Here is a 27015-nt window from a genome sequence, read left to right on the forward strand (position 1 = left end):
ATGGAGGAGACAGTGCTGGCCATTATTGGGATGGCCATTGCTGAGGCCATAGCCAGTAGCAGGGCTGAAACTATTGAAGATGACAGTATCCACATGCCCAATCCTCCTTCTCACGTTCCATCTCCCCCTCATCCCACAAGTAAGTACCTCTTGCATTCCCTACTCCCCTGCACCACAACCTTATTCTTGTGCCTTTCTCCTTTCCAATACCAAAGAAGTGCAAGTTGACCAGGCAGCAGAGGAACAGCAAGAAGACAGTGATGCTGAAGTCGTACTGTCACCCAATTGCACACTCGCAGCCACCAGCTCAGATACTGACACTGCACATAATTTAGAGGATAGCACAGAGACGTGGAATCTGCATGTGGTTAAAACACTGGGAACAAGTGGCCTTCAGCCAGAGAAGGGGATGAGGATAGCATGCCTGCCAGCTTGTCAGAAGGCAAGGGCACACACGGGTTCTTCTGAAGAGGACTCAGATGATCATTTTGATGGGACAACCTACAGAAGAATGCTGGTGGACATGCACACAGAGATGCATTTCGAAGTCTGCCAGAAAGCCTGTGGTCAATGTCAAGGAGCATGGAGGACTCCAGCACCAACTTGGCACTGAGCTTTGAGCAGAACGTGGAGATCATCCTCTCCAACATGGAAGTGGTGGCCAACTCCATTCACACAGAAAATGGGCATAAATGATCCCAATTTCTTGTCCATCAGGTTTATTTATAAATGGGGAAACCTCTTGCAACTATTTACATCAACGAACCAATTTTATGAGCTAAGTTTGGTGATTGTAAATATGATCTATAAACATATACACAAACTTTCACTTGGGCACAGGGGAAAAATAGTTAAGAAATATTTCAAACAGTTTGATTGGCCAGATTTATGATATATCCTGGTTTGTGAATGACTTCTTTGAAAGAACAAAGAGGCATTTGATTTTCCATTTTCTGCTGCCTTCTCATTCCTCATTGATTAGAAGTGAATGTATCAAAAAGTGCCAATCAGCTTAGATTGTTAACAGGTAGTTATTGTTTAAAAAAATCATTCTCAGGGTAAGGGAGCACTGGCACTTAGATATGTAATTAGATGTTGGGCAGTAAAGTATACTCCTGAATGTAAGATGTTTGGTCCACTTACAGAAGTGACTAGTACTGCTGTAGTCAAGAGAAAGTAAGCTCAAAATTTGTAAGAGGGAGGAAATCAATCCCGGAAACGCAGCTATTTTTAGACAGAATTAATATATGGTCTTATTTCCCACTTAGAACAGAAGAATTATTTTCAGAAGTCAGCTAACAGAGTTCCACTTTAAATTTGCATCCGGCTGGATTTTGCAGTCAGCAGCAAACAAACACTGTCAGCTGTTCATTATATTTGCACTTGCCCATATACTATTTATTGGCTTTTGTACTGGAGGTTCCTGTCAGCCAACTATCAAAAAAGCACAGCACTCTCCGCAGAGTATCTGAGACCTGTGTAAAAAGGACAAGACAACTATGTATCTCTTTAATCAATCAGATTGAAGAATCATTAATGAGTAGAATTTGAACCACAAAGTGCCAGTTAGATTAGTTAATTCAATGTCAAATCAAGTACAGAAAGTGAAATAGAGAGAAAGGAGATGGAAAGAAAAAATAAAGGCATTGTAATATATTTTTAAATTTCTAACATTAATTAAAATCTGAAGGAATGAGACTCCATACTTATAAAAGTTAACTTCCAGGGAAGTTTGGCAGTAATTATGACTTATCACGACATTAAAAGGGTATTTATACTGAAATGGACAAGTTTTTCTGGCAAGCTTAGCTGGTAAATGTCAGGTAAGCACAGAAACTTCACGCCATTCATTGTATTTGAATGATGAGTTTCTCAGCTAGATACCATTATTGAGCAGTTTCTGGAGCAGCAGAGCATCTCAAATAGCAACCTCCCGATTTCCATGTTTAACTAGGCATGTGTGGTCACTGGAAGTTACTATCTGATTTCCATGTTAATAACGGTGAGTGCTGTTAGCCTCACTGTTATTTCATGATCCGGCCCAATATAAAGTTTCAGATGAAAAGATATACCCTATTACAGACATTTTACAGTTTGAAGCAAGACAGGACTCTGCATCTGTTAAAGACCTTGCATCATAACAATACAGTTATCCTTTGATGTAGTTTCCAGGACATTCCAGTGAAAATAATTTACTGGAATTTTCAGTACTAATTTTAGCACAAGTCCACTTGTATTTCTTTAAAGATTAAAGCTAAGCCAATTCATGGAAAATTAGCTAATTAAATTGTTTCCTCAACTTAGAGTGCATGTGGCAACAAATAACTTCCATTCACATTTGGCACTGTAAATTTGGACTCTGTGCTGCCAATTATTTAATTTATTTAATTTAATATTCATTCCAATATTCATTAGATGGTGAATGTAGTATATGCCAAGCTGCACATGAAAGAAATAAAATTTGGTCAATCGACAAGGAGTGACAATTATCAAAAGCATGGCCTGGATTTTGCAGTCCGCTGTGAAGCAACAGCACTAGTCACTGACCTTGAAAAAAAATGCCCACAGAAATCTAGCAATCCTCCCCTTTCTAGACATCAGACTGAATTTGGCACCAAGTTAAGGGGATTTCCAGGTGTCCAGTAACAGTGATGTCATCCAGCAGGATAAGCAATCAGTCTCATTGAAGAATTCTCACAGACACCAGAAAGTAAAATGCACGAATTATCCTTTACTTCTTATAAACTTTACAGAGATCAAAATCAAGATTGGGGCTTACACATTAGAAGGTGAAATATCATAAACTTTAAAATAATGGAATACCTTGACATTACACAGATATAAAATTTGGTTTTCAGGGCCAGAGAGATTGTTCAGAAGTAGTTATGACTTAGTATGCAGTTATAAACCCAGTTACACCTCATTTACCAGGTGTGACTTTTTCAGGGGGATTTCAAATTTTTTTCTAAATTGCTTTTTCAGCATAAACTTAGCCTAAACAGTGATATAAAATAAACTGGACAGTATGCAGTACATAAAGAAAAAAAGTTACCTCATCACCATGGATGTTGCCAATGTACTTCACATCTGGAATCCCTACAGTGTGGTGTTTTGGATATTTGCCAATTGCCAGAACCCAGAGATCACTACCTAAAATAGAAACACACAAAGGAAGACCTTATTGACTCTAAAGTTTGACATGCAAATCTTTTTGTCATTAAAGACATATTCTTTAAAAGAAAAGCAAACTACAGAAATATTTCACTCCTTTATTGCCTTAAACTTTTTTTTCTTCTCACCCCTTCTCCCAATCAAGCATCTCAGGATTTTTTTATGTTAATTGTGCTTAAAACTGCAAGTTGTTGTTGTTGAAAGCCCATTAATAAATCAGATATATTTGTGTCGCAGTGAAGCATTATCTGGAATTTGCACTGAAGCAAAATATGCCCATTCCCAGAAAACTCAGCTCAATTTCTGCATTTGTTCAGAAATGTCTATTTTTGTAATATTCTGGAAGGGGAGGAAAGGGAAGAAAGCAGGTATTCAGCCTTTCAATTTGTTTTCTTCAAAACTCCAGGAACAAGTTTCTCTCTTCCCCACCTCCTTTAAAAGATGTTCACTCTTGTTATGCAGACACCAGTCACATCCAGTACCTCACCCAACTGACCAGTATTCTCAGGTGAGGAATTACCATGATTGCTATTCGGCTATTCAACTGCACAGCATTATAGGTTATCCTGGTCTTCTTCTCACGTGGCATCTATCCATGTGCACTTCTAACAGTTATCTCTGGATACAATCAGAATACAAGCTCTGGCTGATTTTCCTCTCACGAACTAAAATCCATATTGATAAACACTGACAAAAACAAAATGCCGTGAACGCTGAAAATCTGAAATGAAAACAGAAAATGCTGGAAATATCCAGCAGGTTTGGCAGCATCTATGGAGGGAGAATCAAAGTTAATGTTTCAGGTCAATGACCTTTCATCAGATGATAGGACATCTATCCCCATGGCATTCATCATGGCTGAATCTAGACAGATCCAGTCAATTCAATTGTGGGTAATATCATAGGCAAGCCTGATTCTGTCCTCACCTGAACTTCCACCATTTCCCAGCAAAAATCACTGGAAGGCAATCAAGGGAGAGAGAATCAGTGCTCAAAGCCACCTACCAGTACCCTGGCTGAGAATAGGTAACTCAGTACAAATTAGGAATGAAACCATGGCCCTACTGCAACACAACATAAATAAGTCAGTCTGGAGGGCAGAGTAAATGTAGACCTGTTAAGGCACAATCAAATAATGCAAGGCTGGATTGCATCTATTTTAATGCAAGGAGTCTTACTAGTAAAGCAGATGAATTGAGGGCGTTGATTAACACATGGAAATATGACATTATTACTATCACTGAGACATGGTTGAGGGAAGGGCAGGACTGGCAGCTTAGGATCCCAGGGTATAGAATCTTCAGACGTGATAGGGGAGGGGGTAAAAGAGGAGGTGGCATTGTACTGTTGATTAAGGAGTCAATTACTGCAGTAAGGAGGGATGATAACTTAGAAGTTTCCTCTAATGAGGCCATATGGGTAGAACTTAAAAACAAAAAGGGGGCCAATCACTTGGCTGCGAGTGTACTACAGGCCTCCAAACAGTCAGGGAGAGATAGAGGAGCAGCTATGTAGGCAAATCTCAGAGAGGTGCAAGAATAATAGGATAATAATAGTAGGGGATTTCAACTTCCCCTATATTAGAGGGGATAGTATTAGTGCAAAAAGCTTAAAGGGGGCAGAATTCTTCAAGTGCATTCAGGAGAGCTTTTTGAGTCAGTCCTACAAGAGGAGGAGCGGTGCTGGACTTAATCCTAGGGAATGAAGCTGGACAAGTGGTAGGAGTGGCAGTGGGGGAGCATTTCGGGGATAGTGACCATAACTCTAGGATTTTAGGTAGTTATGGAAAAGGACATAGAGGGACTGGAAATAAAAGTACTGAATTGGGTGAAGGCAGATTTCAATATGATAAAACAGGATCTGACCAAAGTGAACTGGGAGCAGCCTCTTATAGGAAAGTCTACATCAGACCAGTGGGAAACATTCAGAAAGAAAATAGTGAGTGTCAGGTCCAACATGTTTCCGTAAAGGTGAAGTGTAGGAACAACAAGTCAAGGGAACCCTGGATGTCAAGGGATATAGAGAATTGGATAAGGGAAAAAAGGAGGCTTATGGCAGTTCCAGAGCACTGAAAACAGCAGAGGACCTAGAGGACTATAGCAAGTGCAGGGGGGTACTTAAAAAAGTAATTAGGAGAGCGAAGAGGGGGCATGAAAAAACACTGGCAGACAAGATAAAGGAAAATCCCAAGGCATTTTATAAGTATATTAAGGGCAAGAGGATAACCAGGGAAAAAGTGGGGCCCAATAGGGATCAAAGAGGCAATCTGTGTGTGGAGCCGGGGGACATAGGTGAGGTTTTGAATGATTACTTTTCATCTGTGTTCACTATGGAGAGGGATGATGTAGGTGTAGTGATCAGGGAGGGGAGAATGTGATATACCTGCTCAAATTAGCATTGAAAAGGCGGGCTTAAAGGTGGATAAATCCTCAGGCCCAGATGAAATGTATCCCAGGCTGTTATGTGAGGCAAGGAAGGAGATAGCAGGGGCTCTGACACAAATTTTCAAATCCTCTCTGGCCACAGGAGAAGTACCAGAAGACTGGAGGACAGTGAATGTGGTACCATTATTTAAGAAGGGTAGCAGGGATAAACCAGGTAATTATAGGCCTGTGAGTCTAACATCAGTGGTAGGGAAATTATTGGAAAAAATTCTGAGAGACACGATTAATCTCCACTTGGAGAGGCTGGGATTAATCAGGGATAGTCAGCATGGCTTTGTCAGCGGGAGAGTGTGTCTAACAAATTTGATTGAATTTTTCGAAGAGGTGACTAGATGTGTAGATGAGGGTTGATAAGGTCCCGCATGGGAAATTGGTTAAGAAGGTAAGAGCCCATGGGTAATTTGGCAAATTGGATCCAAAATTGGCTTAGTGGAAGGAGACAGAGGGTGATGGTCAAGGGTTGTTTTTGCAAGTGGAAACCTGTGACCAGTGGTATACCGCAGGGATCCATGCTGGGACCCTTACTGTTTGTAGTGTACATTAATGATTTAGACATGAATATAGGAGGTATGATCAGTAAGTTCGCAAATGAGACAAAAATTGGTGGTGTCGTGAATAGTGAGGAGGATGATATAGATGGGCTGGTAAGATAGGCAGAGCAGTGGCAGATGGAGTTTAATCCTGAGAAATGTGAGATGATGCACTTTGGGAGGACTAACAAGGCAAGGGAATATACAATGAATGAATGGTAGGACCCTCGGGAGTACAGAGGATCAGAGGGACCTTGGGGTGCTTGTCCATAGATCACTGAAGGCAGCAGAACAGGTAGATAAATGTGGTTAGGAAGGCATACGGGATACTTGCCTTTATTAGCTGAGGCATAGAATATAAGAGCAGGGAGGTTATGTTAGAGCTGTATAAAACACTGGTTAGGCCACAGCTGGAGTACTGTGTACAGTTCTGGTCTCCGCACTATAGGAAGGATGTAATTGCATTGGAGAGGGTGCAGAGGAGATTCACCAAGTTGTTGCCTGGGCTGGAGCATTTCAGTTATGAAGAGAGACTTAGATAGGCTGGGGTTGTTTTCCTTGGAGCGGAGAAGGCTGAGGGGGGACCTGATTGAGGTATACAAAATTATGAAGGGCATTGATAGGATATATAGGAAGAAACTTTTTCCCTTAGCGGAGGGGTCAATAATCAGGGGGCATAGATTTAAGGTAAGGGGCAGAAGGTTTAGAGGGGAGTGAGGAAAAAAATTCTGACCCAGAGGGTGGTTGGAATCTGGAACACACTGCCTGAAGGGGTGGTAGAGGTAGGAACCCTCACAACATTTAAGAAGTATTTAGAGGAGCACTTGAAACGCCATAGCATACAAGGCTATGGGCCAAGTGCGGGAAAATAGGATTAGATTGGACGGGTGCTTGGTGGTCGGTGCAGGCGAGTTGGGCCGAAGGGCCTTTTTCTGTGCTGTAAAACTCTATGACTCTATGACTATAAAGCAGAAATTAAACTCTGAAAAGAGCAAATAAATGACGCCTTGCAGAAACTTTCTACTGACTTTTGGAAGTAGGAAGCCATGTACAAAAGCTGCTAGCTACCATTAAAAAAACTGGAACACAGCACAGAATTAAGCAAAGCTTCCTTTTCCAGAAATTCAATCTCATCTGCTGTTACTAATCAGTCAGTAGTGCAGATAAATTGCTCTTTCGTCACATTTGTCCAAGTTATTGAAACAAGATTCCGTACTAATTTCAAGAATAAGAATCAATTTGCTTTTGATTATTTTAAATGCTCCTTAATAATTTGTAGATTGGCCAAATAGAATGCAAGGTTACTTTTATTTATTTAGAGATACAGCACTGAAACAGGCCCTTCGGCCCACCGAGTCTGTGCCGACCATCAACCACCCATTTTATACTAATCCTACATTAATCCCATATTCCCTACCACATCCCCACCTTCCCCTACCACCTACTTATACTCGGGGCAATTTCTAATGGCCAATTTACATATCAACCTACAAATCTTTGGCTGTGGGAGGAAACTGGAGCACCCGGCCAAAACCCACACGGTCACAGGGAGAACTTGCAAACTCCGCACAGGCAGTACCCAGAATCGAACCCAGGTCACTGGAGCTTGATGCTGCGGTGCTAACCACTGTGCCACCTGCCACTGATTGCAGATGGGTAGATGGTTCAGTAAAATATTTGTTTAGAACCAGAACAATTGGATCTCAGCAGGAAAATTTACCATAAAGGGAAAAATGATCATGGCACCATTGTTTCCAAAAATGTATATGTATGAAGCGTTTCCAAAATAATGAACTACAATGAAATCACAACATTGCTAAAAAGATTTATAACTTTAAATAAAGATAGAAAATGCCGGAAATACACAACAGGTCCAGCAGCATCTGTGGAGAAAGAGACAGAGTTAATGGACTGACTTTTACCAGCCCCTCAGCACTGTGAGTCGTGGTGGGGAAGCCGGTAAAATTCCGCGGGGAGAGGCCTGCCTCGACTGCCAATGTTGAGAAGAGCCCGCCACAGATTACCGGGGCCGGGCGGACTTCGGTGTGGCCCACCCCCCACCCCCCCACAACCGCCAAGTGGCGGGGCCTTCATCTACATATTTAAATTAACAAAAATTAGATGCAAATGAACTTACCTGCTGGTGGCAGCTGTCCCACGCTGATTTTACGACCACTGAATGCAACTCGCGCTCCTTCAGAACCCCATACGGAGTTCCGAGGCGAGGCACTGGTGTGGAGAGGGGAGGAATTAAATTATCAGGGCGGGAGGGGTGGGGAAGCGGGGAAAACATTTTTTTTTTGGCTGTGAGAATGGTGGGAAGGAGCTGAAGGGCAAATGTTAGAAGGTTGGGTGGGGGGTCGTGGAGCGGGGGGAAGTTTGGATTGGAAATAAAATGCATTCTGTGAATATAGGGCAATAGAAAGACCATTGTGGGGGTTGGGAAAGGGCCGCCATCTCCTAATTATTAAAAACAAATTAAGTATAATACATCTTCAAAAATTTAAATATTTGCTAAGGGCATGAAACCCTTTAAAAATAGAAGCGGCGCCTGTGCCGTCATTTACGTCTACGTCATCGGGAAAGGCCGCTCCACCTCCTGCATTTAAATCAGCCGCCGCGTGTAATATCACAGGGGCTGTGTGGCAGCACTTCCATGTCGGAAGGCCACTGCTTTCACAGTGTGCCAATAAAATTCAGCCCACTGTTTCAGGTTGATAACCTATCAGAACAGTTCCCTCATACAGATGTTGCCTGATCTGCTGAGTACTTCCAGCATTTACTATTTTTATTTCAGATATCCAGCATCCACAGTATTTTGCTTTTCTAACTGTAAACTTTCCTTCAGGTGCTTCTAATAATTGAATGAGGGCAGCATGTCAGATAACCAATATGTTTTATTTCTACTTGTGGGTTAATATTAATAAGGGCACAAGTTTTGTGGCAATGCACAGACATGGATTTAACAGGAGTGCTCACTAGTTTATGATTGGGGAGCCACAGGGTTCACTCTCTGGCCAACCAGCAACAACAACTTGCACTTATCCACCTCCAAAAACATGGGAAGTACTTCAGAGGCGAATTCAGACAAAAACCGACACCAAGCCAAAATGAGATATTAGAAAGGGTAATGAAAAGCTTAGTCAAAGCGGTGGGTTCTAAGGAGGAAAACAATGAACCCTGTTGCACCACTTTTCTGTAAATACCACATAGCAAAACTAGTGACTTTGGAAAATATATGCATATTTTCTCAAACAGAATAACGTATGAATTTTTTAAAAACTTAACCTACAGCAGTTGTCATCTGATGTGCTAATTTGCACTGATAGGAAACAATGCAATACAAGAGTCAAGTTTAAAGAGGATCAGGATATACAAAATATATTTAATGCTTTCTTCAGCTTTCACAAAATGATGACTAAACAAATTCTGGTAAATGGAGATAAGTGGTCCGTAACATATGGAGCTAATTAAAAATATATTCTGGAAAAACTGGAAGCAATAAATATCCCCGAGGCTCTTGGACCAAATGGCGTACGTTTGTACCCTGGAATCCTTTAGATACTCATTGAAGAAGATAATGATGCTTTAATAGTCTTCAGAGTTTCATAAATGCTGAACTAATGCCCAAGGACTGGAGGATAGCAGAAAGGTAATTTCAATTTTTTCCTCAAGTAAATTCACCTAATAATGACAGCCACAATTGTTTGCAGTCATTCTGCAGGTTACTAGAAAAGGAATATCTAAAGAGAATAAGAGCAGTCTTCTCTGACAAGGTAAATAAGCTAGCTGATTCAGGAGATGTAGTTTACTTAGATTTATGTTGCGAGTAGGAAAGTTAATCATGGAATAAATGACAAACTGATTAGATGGATTGAGAATTGAGCAGAAGGCAGAAGGTGGAGATAAATGGCAAAAAAGCTAGGAAAAAGTGATCAGTAAGAACTTCCACTGGGATCTGACCAAACATCCCTGTTATTCATTACGTTTGTGGGTAATAGAAACTAGTGTCTTTGGAGTTGCTGATGGCATTAAGTCACGGAAATCATTTACAGCTTGGACATACTCGAACAAGGCGAAGTCGACCACAAAGCTATGTGGGAATAACAAGAGGAAAGAACATTGATTATTTTGAGACTTTAGGAACAATTGTGTAGATGGGCTGAATATGGCAAATGGTTTTTAATTTATTTAGTTTTATTTAGAGATACAGCACTGAAACAGGCCCTTCAGCCCACCGAGTCTGTGCCGACCATCAACCACCCATTTATACTAATCCTACACTAATTCCATATTCCTACCACATCCCCACCTGTCCCTATATTTCCCTACCACCTAGGGGCAATTTATAATGGCCAATTTACCTATCAACCTGCAAGTCTTTGGCATGTGGGAGGAAACCGGAGCACCCGGAGGAAACCCACGCAGACACAGGGAGAACTTGCAAACTCCACACAGGCAGTACCCAGAATTGAACCCGGGTTGCTGGAGCTGTGAGGCTGCGGTGCTAACCACAACTTCTGTAACTTCAGCAGAAATTCTGGATAGAGTACATAAAGAGGGTTTCCGCCAATCTTCTGCCAAGATTCCAGCAGCCAATTGAGAGAACTGCCCCCATTCCTGACTCCACTAACCAAATTCCTGGCACTGGATTATAACAATGAACAATTGTAACTAACTACATATAGTTAGTTACCTTTGTTGCATTTAATTAGAGATAACACATTGATCTTCCCCAATGGTTCACTGTGTTTATCCAATGAGCAGCTGAGCCATTTGACCAATAAATGCTGAGAATCATTATCTGACATGTTGGATTCACTGACCTCAGTCAGCACAGTGGTGAGGATGTTTTAATTAGTCTCAAAGACTCTAGGTTAGAGTTGGTAAGAAGGAAAAAAAAAATGGAGGTTTCAAACCAAGGACTGGATTTTATTATCCACAGTGGCGTGTGCGCAAAATGGTGGCGGTCCTGCCTATGATGTCTGTAGCCATGCCGCCGCAATCATGCGGCAGGCAGCCATTTGGCAGAATGACAGCAGCCATTCCCCCCCCACCCCCCAATCACGTGGCGGGGGCGGCATTGGCAATGCCATTAATGGCGTCACCTGATGTTGGATCAGGTGCTGGAGCCATCTTTAAAAGGCTGGCAGCCCTGCATTTACTCTCCTTGCATTGAATAGCAGCTTACTGCAGCATCACTTCAGTGGTTTGCCATAATTTTGCAACTCAGAAAGCATCCCCCCAGGCATCATTCTTACCATGTTAGATGTCAGAGCCCTCCCTGCTGATTCTCCTCCAGGCTGCAAGGGAAAGGCAGCAGGTCCTTTTCTCCGCTGATGGCAAGAAGAGATCCTCCTATCTGACCAAGCAAGCCTAGACGGAGATCGCAGCGGAGGTTAGTAGCCATGGGGTCACCCGTCGTAACTGGGTGCAGTACAGGAAGAGGGTCAAGGACCTCCGCTCAGCCAAGGTAAGTTGCATGGTTCCACATAACTTGCTGCAATCTGCTTGCCCACAAGCGTAAAGACGCATGGTTGACACAGCCATTCCAACCATAGGAAGGTCATACCATAATGATAGCAGATTACTGACTGCATAAGTGAGACCAGTCTCTCTTGTTTCTATCTTAGCCCAATTGAGACGCATGACAAATGTCTGTATGAGAGCAGCGACATCCCCTGGTGCAGAAGAGGGGCCCATGTTAGCTTTGATGTGATGTAGAGACGTTTGGGACTTAATAACTGCATCCTTGATCTTTCAGAGAAGAGGGCCCAAACCAGCAGGGAGGCAGCCAGGACCGGTGGCAGGGTGCCCAACTAGTGACCTCCGTCTCAGGCCGAAGAACAGGCACTCGAGTTAGCTGGGAAACAAGGAGGACGTGCCATATCGGACGTCGAGCTCGGGTTCCCAGTTAAAGAAATTGATTATTGGCAAACACAGAATGAATCGAAATTACATTTTATAGAGAAACATAATGCTGTCATTGCAACATATGTACCAAAACACCTAAATGTCTTCTTTACATTGAATCGTGCAGGGTGGCACTCGCAAATGCTTAGAGATAATGAGGAAGCAACGACAACCTCTGAGGATGAGCAACACTTAGAGGATGCACTGTTCCATGACTCTCCTGCACCTTCCACCAGTGCAGATACTCTCACCTCGGTGGGTATCCAATCGGCATAAAATTTGGAGTCACAAGCTAGTGAGAGCACCACACATGCGCCCAAGCAGCTGAGGTTGAGACAGCCAAGGCCTCTGACAGTCGGAGGACTGAGGACTGTGGGTGTCCAGGCCCATGCTGAGCCCCAGGCTGACCATGAGCCTCTGGTGTCAATGGCACAGGGCATGCTGGAGTTGCAAGGAGAGGTAAGGCAACATCTGGCAAAAATGCCAGAAGCCATGTGCAGCCATAAGTGGACGATGAAGGAGTCCATCCATGCCATGACTGCTGCCATGTCTCAGGCATGTCAGCGCATGGCTTCACCCATCGAAAGGTTGGCAACCCTCATGGAGAGCCACATTCCACAGATGTGCAATGACCTGCAAACCCTCACCTTGGTCATGACTTCAAATCAGCAGTGGCAGGGCAAGAGAAGGACCAGGAGCCTGGGGAGTATTCAGCTCCTTTTATTCCCAAAAATATACTTTATTCATAAATATCTGTAAAAAATACATGACAAAATAGTTCAAAACAGTTCCAAATTGACATTCCAGAAAATGCCAAAGAAATCAGTTTTCTTCAATACAGAACGTGAGTGTGCGCTGCTTGTCACATCTGGCCTCAATCACGGCTCTCGGATTTTCCATGCATGTTTGGCCTTGAAAGCACTCCCCCAACCCCTCTGTACAGCAGACTACAATGATGCGTGCAACACAGTCTGGTGCATACTGAAGGGCTCCACCAGACTTATCAAGGCAGCGAAATCGCATCTTCAGCATATCAAGGCCTGCTCGATGGTCACCCGGGTGGGGCCGTGGCAGGCATTGTAATGTTCTTCAGCATCATTCCTGGGGTTCCTTAATGGCGTCAAATGTCATCAAGGGGTAGCCCTCATCCCCATGAATTCCCGCTGAAGGTGAGCGGGGGAGTGAAAAGTAGTGGCACCTGAGACTGGGGAAGTATGTATGAGTCATGACCAGGGATAGGCACAGACTTGTTGCACCATGGACATTTGACAAAATTATTGACTCAGCCAAGGACACGGGGCAATTAATCTGTATATAGCGTGTATAGCCAATCTAATACCATCAAAACACAATCCGATTTAAAACACATTTCTCCCTATAAATAAAGTAGTGAAGCATACAAACATCAATGGAGAGCAGCACAACTGTATTAGCTAACTAGCAAGCAAAATAGTATGTAATGCCAATGCGAATTACTTTTGTTGACAGAATAGAGTACGTCACCATGTCATGGGGTGGTCGATGGACCTTATCGGATGACCTCTGAATGCATGCTGTGTCAGGACTGCAAATTCAATCACTAAACCATAAAACTCAAGGAGAGGATTGTTATTCTGGTTATTGAGGTGAGGCAGTAGAAAGAAAACTCAGCAATAGGAAGACAGATCATTTCTCACATTGCTATTGTCACAAGACAATTTAACCAGAGATGGTCAATGATTGTGCACCTTCTCCACCTGCTTGTAATATCTGTCTGAAGACAGGGCAGCAATACAAGGGCAGTGATCTCCAAATCAGAAACATTTTATAGGATGAAACAAATCGTACTTCAGAAGAGTCACGGAAAACAGGAAAGCAGAGTGGGACAGGAAGAAACAGAGAGATTAATAGTAGGTAGCCAAGACTAGTTCATTCATCTTGACAGGCTATTAAACCAGGTGCTGGATTCTAAAATACAGAAACAACAGCATCTCTCGTGGACAAAATGTCATTTATACTCACCAAAGCAAGTGACAAAATTAGATAAACACAATTACAAATAAAGAGCGCACTTCAGTTCCTCCAATAAAGCAATTCTCTTAAATTCACTTATGTCTATATCTCAGTCTATCATTGTCGATTCTGATTCAGCTCTGACAAGATGATTATTAACAAAAAAGATTTTCTGCAAAAAGATGAGCAGTTGTTACTGCATGTATTATTTAGTTATAAAATGCTTAGTCAGTATCTGCAAGATTGTGCTCTAGACTAACCAATTTATGTCCAAGTCAAATCTCTCACTTGTTAGCAAGGATTCACTTATAACGTTATGTAATTATATGATCCAGATAACATTCAAATTCCATTGGCCACTCAGGTTATCTGCCCTCAAACTGGATAGTAAATGATACACATTACAGTTATTGATCTTTAACATACTTGTAAAACTTGTCCTTTAATCCAATTCGCACAGTCATTGAAACATAATACATTTTTACTATATCTTCTGACAGTTTTTAAAAGTGCAAATGCAGCATGGATTTTATTAAGGAATTGTAGACAGTTCATTATAGATTACTGTTTATTAAAACTATCCGTTACACTGTATTTACTAACTATTGTATATGGATCAGCAGCATCCCCCTTTTGCCAATATCACTCAGCCCCATTACACCGTACTCTTGTATTCATGAGGAACTTGCAGTGCTGACTTCTGGAAATTCCTTGAATTTTCTTCTCTATTTTCAGCTTAATACAAGTTCTGGAACAACATGATTCCAAATGGATAACAGAGGAATGTGACATTTATATTGAAGTAAAAGTCCAGCAACTTTCAACATGTCACTGAGCTTGTGTCCCAAGTGAAATTAAATGTGCCAGAGTGCAGAAATCGAGACATTCTCTATGTGACATTTGCCATTTTAAAATGAGTTTACAAGCCTTTAAATTGGTGTTTTAAAATAACTTAGCTGCTAGGGAGTCGGGGACATAGGCAGAGAGAGAGGGGGCCTCAGAGAGACAGAGGAGAAAGAGAAAGAGAGAGAGACACACACACACACAGAGGGGGGAGAGAGAGAGCGACGGGGGCGGGGAGAGAGAGGGGTGAGAGAGAGAGAGAGAGAGAGGAGTGTCCAACCTTTTCACGTGGGTGGGGGCAGGGTGCACATTACAATTTTTGTCTTACATAGGGGGCCGCTGGGACAATTACGGAAAGATAAAGGCATTAAAATTTATCTTACTATTAATCAAAACAATTCAACAAATGTGCATTTTGTGAAGCTTTAAATAAGACGACTAATTTATTGACTTACTTTCTCGTCACTATGTTGGATACTGATTTAGTGAGATACCTAGCATTTTTTTTTGCTTGCACAAGTAGTCAATGTCTGCCCACATACTTGTAGCAATGCAGAGTATTCTGGATAGATGTTCATCTGTCAGGAGTGATCTTGATCACTCTCTCTCCCTTCACTCTCTCTGTCTGTCTCTTTCTCTGTCTCTCTCTCTCCCCCTCCCTCTCTGTGTCCCCCACTTCATGTTGTCCCCCCCTCTGTGTCATTCCCTCCCTTCTCTGTATCATGTCATCCTCCTCTGTATCATTTCCCCTGCCTGTGTCATCCCCCTGTGTCATTGCCGCTCTGTGTCCCACTCTCTCTATCTCTCTCTGCCCCCTCATTTTCTCTCTCTGCCCAACCCCCCCACCCCATCTCTCTCTCACACCTCTCTCTTTCCCTACCCCCCACCCCCACCCCGACTGTTGCTGAGAGCAGGAATGGCAGTTTCTGAACTTCAAACAGCTTCAGGGTTTCCCGGCATACTTTAAAAAGAAAATTGTGACCTGCTGGAAAACCCCAAAGCTGTCTGAAGTTCAGAAACTGCTCAGCACCTGTCAGCTGTCAGCTGTAAAACTGGCACTAGCGATTTTTTCTTTGAAGTCAGTCTGGTCATAAAGAAGAAGCCAATAGGAAATTTCTTGTCCCTGAAATTACTGGTCACGGACCTCAAAATCTTTTACCACGGACACGGACACGTTGCCGACCCCTGGTCATGACAGCCCAGGAAGCAGGCACACACTTATCAGAAGCATCTTCTGTGGCCTCATACTAGTTGGACATTAATTGAATGAAACCCCTTTCAGTTTATGAAGATGGCTGGTTGGTCCATGGAAGCCTTGATGACCACATGCGTGCAGTTGATCACACCTTGGACCTGTGGGAATCCTGCAATCACCCTAAATCCAATGGTCCTCCCGGCCTGACTCCCAGTCTTCTGTAGTGTACATAGTCGCCGGCCTTCCTGAGCAGAGCATCGGTCACTTCCTTGATGCAGGGGTGCACTACGGATTGAGAGACCCCATATATGTCGCGGTGGATCCCTGGAATGATCATAAAAGTTTAGGGCCATGGTAATTTTGAGGGCCACAGACATAGGGTGACCACCAAAATCCATTGGTTGTAAATCATTATTCAGCAGTGCGCAGAGATGTCTGACAGCCTCTCTGGCTATACGCAGTCAATTCTGGCAGTCGTGCTCAGACATCTGCAGGTATGACATCCGAGTCCTATAGACTCACTGACGTATCTGGGCTCATCATCGCCTTGGCGGCTGCTGCTGCTCACGTCTAGGAGCTTCCTCTTGAGCCGCAGATGCCTCTTGGGCCTGCCTCTGGCAGAGATGCCGCATCAAAGCAAGGGGATCCAGGAAAACAGGGTGAGTCATACCCATCTCTATCCTCGTTGTAACATTGGCTTCCTTCAAAAGGTCAAGCACACCTATCTGGGCAAAGATTTGTGTTAATTTTGGTTCTGCAGGATTCCAGCATGAACTCTATGGCATGGCTTGAAGTTTTCACACTTTTCAATAAGTGCGAGCGATCGTGACCATACCAATACTGGATCCCCAAGAAAACAACCTATGCAGTTGCCAAGTTCTGCACTCCCCTGCCCACAATTGTACCCACTTGCAGAGTTCCCCCCCCTTCCATCCAACAGTACCCATTTGCAGAGTTCCAACCTCCTCTCACATCTGCAGATTGAGTTTAGTGGCAACGTCTGATGCTAAAAAAAATTCCACGAGATAACACATAACTGACCTAACCATTGCAGGCACCAAGAGCTCTAACCTCGCTGGTGTCAGCTTTTCAGTGACGGGAATGTGAAGGCATGTAAGTGCCACACGTCATGCAGAAGATTGTGAATGCCTGGTAGGATCACAGTGAGTTAGTTATAAATACATGCAAAACAGTATTTAACATGTTTAAACTACGATCCCGTTGCATTGCGGCGGAGATGTCGCCATGGAACTTCGCCACTTCTGAGAAAATCAGAAACCGGCATTATGGCATTGGGTTCCATGGCGGAAGAATCTATGCCGATTTTCCAGCCTCCCCCCACCAGCCAAAAATCCCACCTTCCAATGGAGCATAAAATCCATCCCTTAAATCATTATCCGTTGACTCCAGCTGGAATAGTCTGTGTCTGTGATGCTTCCATGGTTCAATAGCCTGACATTTAGGGCCCAATTTTAATTCTGTAAGCAAATGAGTTTTGAGTGAGTTAAAATCAGGCCTTTACTCTCTGAAGAATCACCTTGGCCGAGGTACCAGAGGACAGCTGGCACCCATGGACTGATCATTTATTTCAATGCTGCATGTGGGATCTTGATATATGCCAATTGGCTGCTGATTTTTCCTACATTACAACAAAGACTACATTTCAAAAGTAAGGCCAGAGCTAGCTTAGCTGTTAAGAGATGGTTCTAATCTTGGAGAATACTGGACCGTTGGAACCAGCTGCCAGTTCATGTGGTGAACACTGACTCGCTAAATTCCTTCAAGCAAGAGCTAAAGCGGATTCTGGTCGGGGCACAGATCACTTTGTACAAAAGGTAGGTACGCATTCATTAATTAGTCAGAATGGTCTCCTGAATTAATTTTGATTACCTAAGGGGATCAGAAAGGAAATTTCCATTTGTCCCCACAGTCCAAGTTGGCCTGTGTTTTTAAAATCTAGTTTTTCACCTCTCCCGGAAGATTACATAGCTTTTGGGTGGGGTGAGGTGTGGATATATCAAGATATCCCAGCATCCAAGTCCATTTCCGTAAAAAAATATGCAATAATAAAAAGTAAACAAACAAATAGCTGGTTGGCAGTGCCAAGACCATCAATGTGTTATAAACTTGATGTGTCGGAAAACACTGCCTTCCTTCAGCATGAGTTTTCAACTACTTTAAGGGTCATTCCTCAGAACAGCTGTACACATACAGAGTGCAAGAATATAAATTTCTGAAATCATGAATAGTCATTATTTTTTCAACAACCCCACCTCCCAGCATCTTACTATATTGCGAAGTTGTCATTTTGCCTCAGTTGCTGTAAGGTTTAGAGCATTTGCCTGGCTTACTTTTAGGAATAACTTTGTAATACTTTTGCTGTAAGGCTAAATGTAATGTCAAGATTGGATTGCAAAGCATGATGGTCAGCTTTGCTGAAATATGTCAATTTGTCAATGTTGAGAGATGTGTGTGTGGAACTGCATGTAGCCTAAAACTGAAATGTGTAATCTTGCAGCTGGAGGGGGGGGGGGGGGGGCACATTGTGGGGGCTCTGGACTGAGCTAATGCTTGCTTTATTATGAAATGGTTTTTCAAGGCTATATTCTGTCAAACCTTTATGTAAGAACAATGGGAGAGATGGTTTGAAGACCTCAGCACTCCTTGCAAGGGGCAAGATAAGATAAATGTAAAACTGCAGAATTGCAAAAATGGTTGGTATCAGCAAGAATGTGACCTTTATGATCCTTGTTAAAATAGAAAGAAACAGGAAACATCTGTAAAGTGTGTAGATTGAACCATTAACTAACCAGGGTCTAACAATGATGTCAACCTGGACCAATTAGGATACTTGGAACGATTCATAATCTAATATGGTAAGATCCTTGCACCTCAAGAAGGATAAAAGAAAGGGGGTTTCAGGACATCGTTGGCACACTTAGAAGGAGAAGATAGGCCATGGTCACCACAACACAGCAAGAGAAGAAGAAGGAGAGAATTCCGTGCCCCAGCGTGCCCAGAAGCAAGAACTGATGCTGAGTGTTGCTGTAATCATATTGCCATTGTTTAGTATTACTTTGTAAATCTTTGTTAACTTAATAAACTCTCTGGTTTGATTAAAGAGCGTAAGTGTGTATCTTGTAGGTCTATCTTGGTCAAGAATCCCAAGGTGAGACGGGTTGGGTATCCTCTATCTCACCTCTTGTCAGGCACCATCTACCTGAAAACTTACATCGCCAGCATTCTTGCCTGGAGTCAAAGGTTGTGAGTTCAAGACCTATTCCAGTATTCAAGCTTATAATCTAGGCTGACACTTCAGTGCAATACTGAAGGTGTCCTGAATAGTTAGAAATGTTATCTTTCAGATGAGACTTTAAACTGATGACCTGTCTTTTTTAACCATTGTCAGGATGCCAGCATGGCTTGCCCATCCCAGTTGCTCTGAGAAGATAGTACTAGGCCATCTTAATGTGTTGTAATCATTTGTATTAGTTTGACATAACGGAGTGGCTTGCTAGGCCACTTTAAAGAGACTGGAGTCACGTATAGGCCAGACAAGGTAATGACAACAGATTTTCTTCCCTATCAGGACATTAGTGAGCCAGTTGTGTGAACCATGTGAACAAAGCCAGCTTCATGATCAGTTTTGCTGATGGCAGCTTTTTACATTATATATATGAAGAAATATATATTACACATTCTGAATTCAAATTCTCAATCTGCCATTGTAAGATTTTAATTTGCCTTCTATGGATTATTAGTCAAGGACCATAACCTGACACTACACTACCATACTCAATCTGCCAGTTCAAATGGAACTCATAGCTCCCATGGCACAATTTAAAGAAGCCACATGTCCTGGACAATATTAATCCTTCATCCTACACAAACAAATCAGATTGCCTAGTTATTTATCTCATTCACTATTTGTGGGAGCTTACCATGTGAAAATTGGCTGCCATGTTTGCTAATTGAAGTAACTGCACTTCAAAAGAATAATACATTGACTGAATTGCTTTGGGACGTCCAATGTGCATAAAAGGCACCATATAAATTCAAGTTGTTTCTTTGTTTTCTCAATTCCTTCTCTTTTGAGAAACCTATCCATCGTCTGGTAGGATATATTTTCTGATCAGCAAAGTTCATATACAAACATTTAATGTGCTCATACTACATTCCTCATAATAAATAGCTAACTGGCAGAAACATAGAAATGTACATTAGTATTTTGATTTAGTATTTACCAACCAATAAAGGCAAAAGCACTCATTGAAGGCTCCAAATTTTCAGCCCCACAAAATTCAAAAGCAACAAGAAATAGCACAACTAAAATAGAATTGCCTGGGTAACATTCATGCGAAACAAGTGCCAGGCAATGACCATCTCCAAAAGAGAGATTCTAACCATTTCCCCTTTACATTCAATGGTATTACCATCGCTGACTCCCCAAAACCTGTCCACCATCTACAAGACACAAGTCAGGAGTGTGATGGAATACTCTCCATTTGCCTGGATGAGTGTGGCTTCAACAACAATCAGGAAGATCGACACCATAAAGGACAAAGCAGTCCACTTGATCGGCACCCCATCCATCCACCACCTTAAACATTCATTCCCTTCACCATCAACGTACAGTGGCAGCAGTGTGTAATATATACAAGACGCATTGTAGCAACTCACCACACCTCCTTTGAAAGCACCTTCCAAACCTACAACCTCTACCACTTAGAAGGACAAAGGCAGCAGACACATGGGAACGCCACCATCTGCAAGTTCCCCTCCAAGCCACAAACCATCTTGACTTGGAAATATATTGTCGTTCCTTCACTATCACTGGATCAAAATCCTGGAACTCCCTCCCTAACAGCACTGTGAGTGTACCCACACCAGAAGGACTGCAGCAGTTCAACAAGGCAGCTCACCACCACCTTGAGAGGTGAATAGGGATGGGCAACAAATGCTAGCCTTGCCAGCAATGCTCACATCCCATAAAATACATTTAAAAAAAATAATTTCATGCATTGCAAGGGCTAATAGGCAGCATATAGTCTCTATCCCATAGTTTGGGCACCTTCTGCAGCAGAGAATCTTCAATCTATTGCTTCACATAAGCACATTTTATATGGAACTGATTCTGAGGTGTCAATTGCTTAACTGGACTGCAGCAGTCAAAAAGGCAGCTCACCACCACCTTCAAGAGCAATTAGGGATGGGCAGCAAATGCTGGCCATACCAGCGAGGCTCACATCCCACGAAATGAATCTTTAAAAACTTGACCAGTAACAAGGTTGATTCATTTACCATCAAGCTCTTTTTCATCATCTGCCATGGGTTCACAGGTACTTAAAACTGACTGCCTCTTATCCCTTTTTGAGGCACAATTTCCTCTAAGTGGAATGTATAATATTCCCAATGATTTGCAACCATAGTAGTAAATTACAGCTAGAAATCTGCTGGGATTCTTTTAAATGTTTATTCCTTTTCTTTAATCTACACCTATCTACTGAGATGGACTACTGGGTCAGAGCTGCTTGATTTTAAGTCATTTTAATGCAAATTACAACTCGTTATTTTGTTGCTTTTTAAAAAAAATAAAAATGGCTCAATAACAGTGGCTCACCCTCAATGCTATTTAATATTCGATTCAGTCTGCATATATTTTAGCAGCATGCAACTGAAAGTACAGGAGACCAATCCATTTTAATCTTTCAAATGCTTGAGTTCTGGTTCCAAAAACACAAGGAACAAATCAAAGAACACAAGCCTCTGTAGCTGTTACTACGTTAAACATTTATTGTTAGACTATTTTTGACTCATTGAGACCAAAGTTTAGAAATTACTGTTCGTAATAGTAGTAGACAAATGTTTAAAAGATGTGTTAGTCATCAGAAAAATATACAAGTCAGTAAAAGAAAAATCTCATATTTGATCTACAGTATCTACTTCTAAAATTGCCATTGCACTGCTGAAGCTACTGCAAGTGAGCATAGCAAGTTAAAGTCTTAATTGTATACCATAACTATAAACAAATCGATTTACAAATGTAAAGTACTCACTTTCCAATGTGTTGAATAGAATATATGCAGATAACAGAGACCATTCATTTTGCAATGACCAATTTATAATTTCTGAATATGGGACTCTGCACTTGCAAAGAACATTCTGACATGTGAAGCTAACCTCAAACTTGTAATAGAAGATTGCATGTCATTAAATTAATGAGTTTTTTTTATTCTTTCATGAGATGTGCATCCCTTATTGCCCTTGACAATTGAGTGGCTTGCTGGCCACCCCCTGCAGATCTGGGGTCACATGTACAGCAGACCAGGTAAGATAAGATAAAAGCGAAATACTGCGGATGCTGGAAATCTGAAATAAAAACAAGAAATGCTGGAACCACTCAGCAGGTCTGGCAGCATCTGTGGAAAGAGAAGCAGAGTCACTGACCCGAAACGTTAACTCTGCTTCTCTTTCCACAGATGCTGCCAGACCTGCTGAGTGGTTCCAGCATTTGTTTTTATTTCAGGTAAGATAAGATCTTGATCCAAATGGGGTTTTACAACGATTCATGGTACTACCATTACTGTTACTAGCTTTTAATTCCAGATTTTTATTTATTAACTGATTGAATTTACTAACTAAATTTCACCTACTGCCATAGCAGGATTTAAACCGCTTACCCCCAAGCAGTACCTTAACATTCAAATACTAGTTTAGGGACGTTACCACTACACCATCATCTCCCCAAGTATAAGCAAATGCAGTTTTACAGGATATGTACTACTTAACGGATTATACTTCGTAATGTTAAGTAATTGAAAAAAAACTGAAAGTCCCGCACGGAGAACAGTACAGCAAGTTTTCATCCGCCGCTACTGCATTCATCCAAACGAACAAGCGTTTTGCCTTCATACCCACCGTTCACAGATGTCCCAATACTGTATAGGTATGTAATTGACGGGTATTTTGTGTTGATGTCACGTAAAAACGATTCCAATTCTGTTGTATTGTGGTATTTAAATTCCAGCTCGGTCGTGTAAGCAATAATCGCCCAAATCCACAGAAGTTTTATGTTGCGGAACATCTTTTAAAAGGCTTCCTGAAAGAACAGAAATGTAAGTTGCAGTATACCCGCTGTCAACGTCCAGTTCTCTCGAACTTGGCAATAAGAAATATCTGTAACATTACTATTCTTGCAATCTAGCTTTAAATCTTAATTCTTAAAATGTGCGATGAATAGATTACCACACTAAAAAGATAACTGGAAAAAAGTGTTTCCTAATCTGGCTACTCTTCCAGAGACTCCAGCAAACACCCATCCCACGTTAGTGATTGCTTTAAAAGCCGAACTGTGCTGCTACGATTCACCAACCAGCACCCGGCTCGTTTGATCGACAGCAGAAGTAGCCGTACATAACGTTCCAAAATGTAACAAACCGAGCGCTAATCAACATACAGAAAGGCGAGTCTCCCCCGCAACTCCCTTCACCTCTATATACAAACTGCATTTGATTAAGGGATAAGACGCCAGTTTTGCCTCTAAGGTATCTATAAGTCGTAGTATTAGAAAAATGCTAATGCAAATGTACAGTGTAAACATAACCTGAAATGGCAAGGGTAATAAGACATCTCATGTACTTTATTGAAAGAAACTGATCTGTATTGCACTTCATGAAATGTCCAATTTGAATTATTTTGTAATTTTTTAAAATTAATTTTATGAATAAAATATATTTTAAGAAAAGAATCAGTGCTAAATGTCGATTAATAAGCAATTAATCTGCTGAACTGTAGTACTCGAAGTTGAGTCATCTCCTTAAGCATAGCAAAATACTGAGGATGCTGTAAATCTAAAACAAAAGCAGATGTTAGAAACACACAGCAGGTCAGGCAACACATGAAAAGAAAGAGAGTTAATATTTCAGATTGATGGGCATTCATCAGGAAGTTCTTCTACGTTAAACCTCTGTTTAATATCTCAACTTTTGTTGTTCCTATCACAAAAAGGCAGTAAACCCAAACACAGCTCTTCAACCTCTTCACTGTATTTTTGTGTCAGAGTAATAAACTTGCATTTGGACAACACACTCAACCTGAACCACAAGGAATCATTTAACTGATTAAAGGAGAATTCCTTACATATTGGAATCCCTTGGTGGGTTGAGTTAAAGTGTTGAAAGAAAAGTAGGTTTATTGCTAGGCATAGTTCCGATGGGAGTGAGAGGGTTTACGACCAAGTGCAATAAGTAGATCGTCCCTTGGGTTATTGGAAGGAGTTTAGTTTGCAGCCAAGTGAAATAGATAGGGAATGTAAGGGAACAGTTGCAACTACGTGAAATAAATCAGTGGACAGTCTGTTGAGGACAAGTTGAATACTGGAGTTAGGTGCCATGGCAGAAGATTTGGTCCGTATTATTCAGGAATATGTAGACAAGAAGCTTGAAGATCATTGATGTCTGAGGTAGTCATTCTGTAACCGATATCAGAATTACATAAAGGATTACAGAAGGAAAAGAAAATTAAACAGCATGATTGGAAAACCTTGATTATTCTGTGACAAACACAGAAAATAATTAAATGAAAAGAGGAAGTAGGAGGAGAGAAGCGTGTGACCGAGATGAATAAGAGTAGGTTGTGTGAGGCCGAGAAGAAGTTAGAGGACAAAATGCAGCATTGTCAGTTTCTGTCTGGATCACTAACTTATTTACTGGCTGAGATTAGTGATAAGATCGAAAAACTGATGCAAAGTGAGGCAGAGCTGGGAGAAAAGAAGGGACTGGTAGAACAATACCAAAATAAAATTGATGAACTGGGTGCTGTCCGAAGGGGTGTTCTGGAAGACCAAAAAACTGCTGGAAAAGGAGGCAATCATGTGATAGGTCAAAACCAGATTCAGGAACTGAAAGATCATTTTGAAGCAACAGTGGGGTGTTATGTTTGCTCTAGCGGGTTGACAGGTTGGAGAACAGAAGAGTTCAGGGGGTGTGGAATACAATGATAAAGGCTGTGTGGGAAAATGCATACAGAAGGGAAGAACAGGGCAACTTAAATGTTAAAGTTAAAAATTAAGAACTCTCTGAGTTGCAGCAGACTGAAGCCCCAGGTACAGAATTGGAGAAGGTGAAGGAACCAGAGAAGATAACTTCGAGGAGGCTGCAACTTGGCAGAGGAACACAGAAATCACTGCAGAAAAGAGATAGCATTGATCACTGGGGTTAATTCTGGTGGAGGGCTGCCATGGAAAGGGGAGCTGGATAGAAAGTCTGAAGGCAAGCAAGATGTGTCCATAAAATGCAATGCAAATGAAGAAAACTCACTGATATAGCACATTGAAGCACCAGTGCAGAGGTGGAAAGGGTGAAAGAACTCCAAATGCCTGTTCGATGGAAATCACTACACATTGCCAGCCAGTGATCCAGGCTAGAGAAGTCGCGCTCAACAGTTGGCATCGAACACAATTGTGTTGGACACAATGACACAACTGAACAAACTAAGATGAAATAAAATAAATGCAAAAAAAGATTGTAAAAAATGTAAAAAAAGAAAGAAAAAAAGAAAAAAGAAAAAACAACTAAAAATGAAAGCAAAATGGGGGCTGTCATGCTCTGAAATTATTGAACTCAATGCTCAGTCCGGCAGGCTGTAGTGTGCCTAATCGGTAGATGAGATGCTGTTCCTCAAGCTTGCGTTGATGTTCACTGGAACACTGCAGTTTGTTCAGTTTGCTTACCCACTGTTTTTTTTCATGTTTGCACTTGCTGCTGTTCAATATTCAGTCCGTTAACACCTTTTTAGTACTAATGCTTTGTCTTTCAACACACCATTAACATATTGTTTGCCTTTGCTCCATGACCTTTTGGTCAGCTATGTGGCCTTGTCCAATCTACACCTTCTCCTTTGTTATCTCTTGCCCCACCCCCACCTCACTTGCTTATAACCTGTGACATTTTTAATATTTGTCAGTTCCGAAGAAGGGTCACTGACCCGAAACATTAACTCTGCTTCTCTTTCCACAGATGCTGCCAGACCTGCTGAGTGGTTCCAGCATTTCTTGTTTTTATTACAGCAAATTGGGAGCTCTGCAGTCAGAGGCAAACATTGAAGAGGAAGTTAATACAGAACCTCTGACACTGGGTGAAGAAAGGACAAGTGAAATTATGAAAAAGAAGGAAATAGCGAAGGCAGAAGTACTGGAAGCTGATGAGAAAGTTGAAGAAATGAATGAACAGGCTGAAGAGGTTGCAGCAAAACCGGGTCAGGAAGCAGAGGAGCAGAATACGGAGAAAAGTGAAGAGACGCCCAAGTCAGCACTTCAGCTAATTGCGAGTAGCCTGAATTCTTCAACGCACTTTGGTGAGCTACAGATTGCTGTTATCAGCTTCTTCATGGAGAGAAAGCTAACGGTCATTTCCATCAGTATCAAGAAATCCAGAAAACATGGTCATGTAACCTGAAAGGACCTAAGTACAGCAATGAAGTACAGTAGGGAACAGTTGCTGGGCCGTGACCTGCAATTGTGGGGATTACAGCAGATTCAGAAACCTGTGGCAACTGTCCAGGGCAAGAAAGAAAAGCTTAAGGAATCCGACCGACACTCAATGATCCTGCCCTCAGCTAGAAGAAAAAGTTTGGAAAACATCCTCTTTAAGAAAAACAAGAAGGAGCCCACATCTCTATTGAAGAAGAAAAGGAGAAAAAGCAGGAATAATTTGAAAAAACAGAGGAAGAGGAAGAAGCTCTTAGGTCAATAGTCTATTTCAGCTACCTGATTTCCCCTGAATCCCCCCATCACTTAGCCTGAAGTCCATCCTTCAATGCACAGCTACCTTGCAAGAACGTTTGGTTTGTGTGCAATAGGATAATAAAGATATTGAAAAAGGAATCAAAACCTTAGGAGATTTCTCAATGGATGTTAACAAAATTCTTG

At 41.8% G+C, this 27015-nt stretch overlaps 2 protein-coding genes across 2 annotated transcripts in view; one reads left to right on the forward strand and one right to left on the reverse strand.

The window, feature by feature from the left end:
- Positions 1 to 23439, reverse strand: part of LOC137379493 (carboxypeptidase M-like) — a 65523-nt gene extending 42084 nt beyond the window's left edge. Inside the window, exons 1-3 of the mRNA XM_068050397.1 lie at positions 23334 to 23439; positions 23007 to 23187; positions 3053 to 3150 (exon numbers count right to left, since the gene is read on the reverse strand). Coding sequence (XP_067906498.1) covers positions 3053 to 3150; positions 23007 to 23172 — 264 coding nt within the window. The 5' untranslated portion in view covers positions 23173 to 23187; positions 23334 to 23439. The remainder of the gene's footprint in view (positions 1 to 3052; positions 3151 to 23006; positions 23188 to 23333) is intronic.
- On the forward strand, positions 1 to 27015 carry LOC137379338 (nucleolin-like). The gene is made up of 3 exons (XM_068050047.1): positions 1 to 139; positions 22568 to 22614; positions 26105 to 27015. The coding sequence occupies exons 1-3, from the start codon at positions 1 to 3 to the stop codon at positions 26540 to 26542; spliced, it is 624 nt and encodes a 207-aa protein (XP_067906148.1). The 3' UTR covers positions 26543 to 27015.

This window comes from Heterodontus francisci, chromosome 18, assembly GCF_036365525.1.
Source record: "Heterodontus francisci isolate sHetFra1 chromosome 18, sHetFra1.hap1, whole genome shotgun sequence".
NCBI lineage: Eukaryota > Metazoa > Chordata > Chondrichthyes > Heterodontiformes > Heterodontidae > Heterodontus > Heterodontus francisci.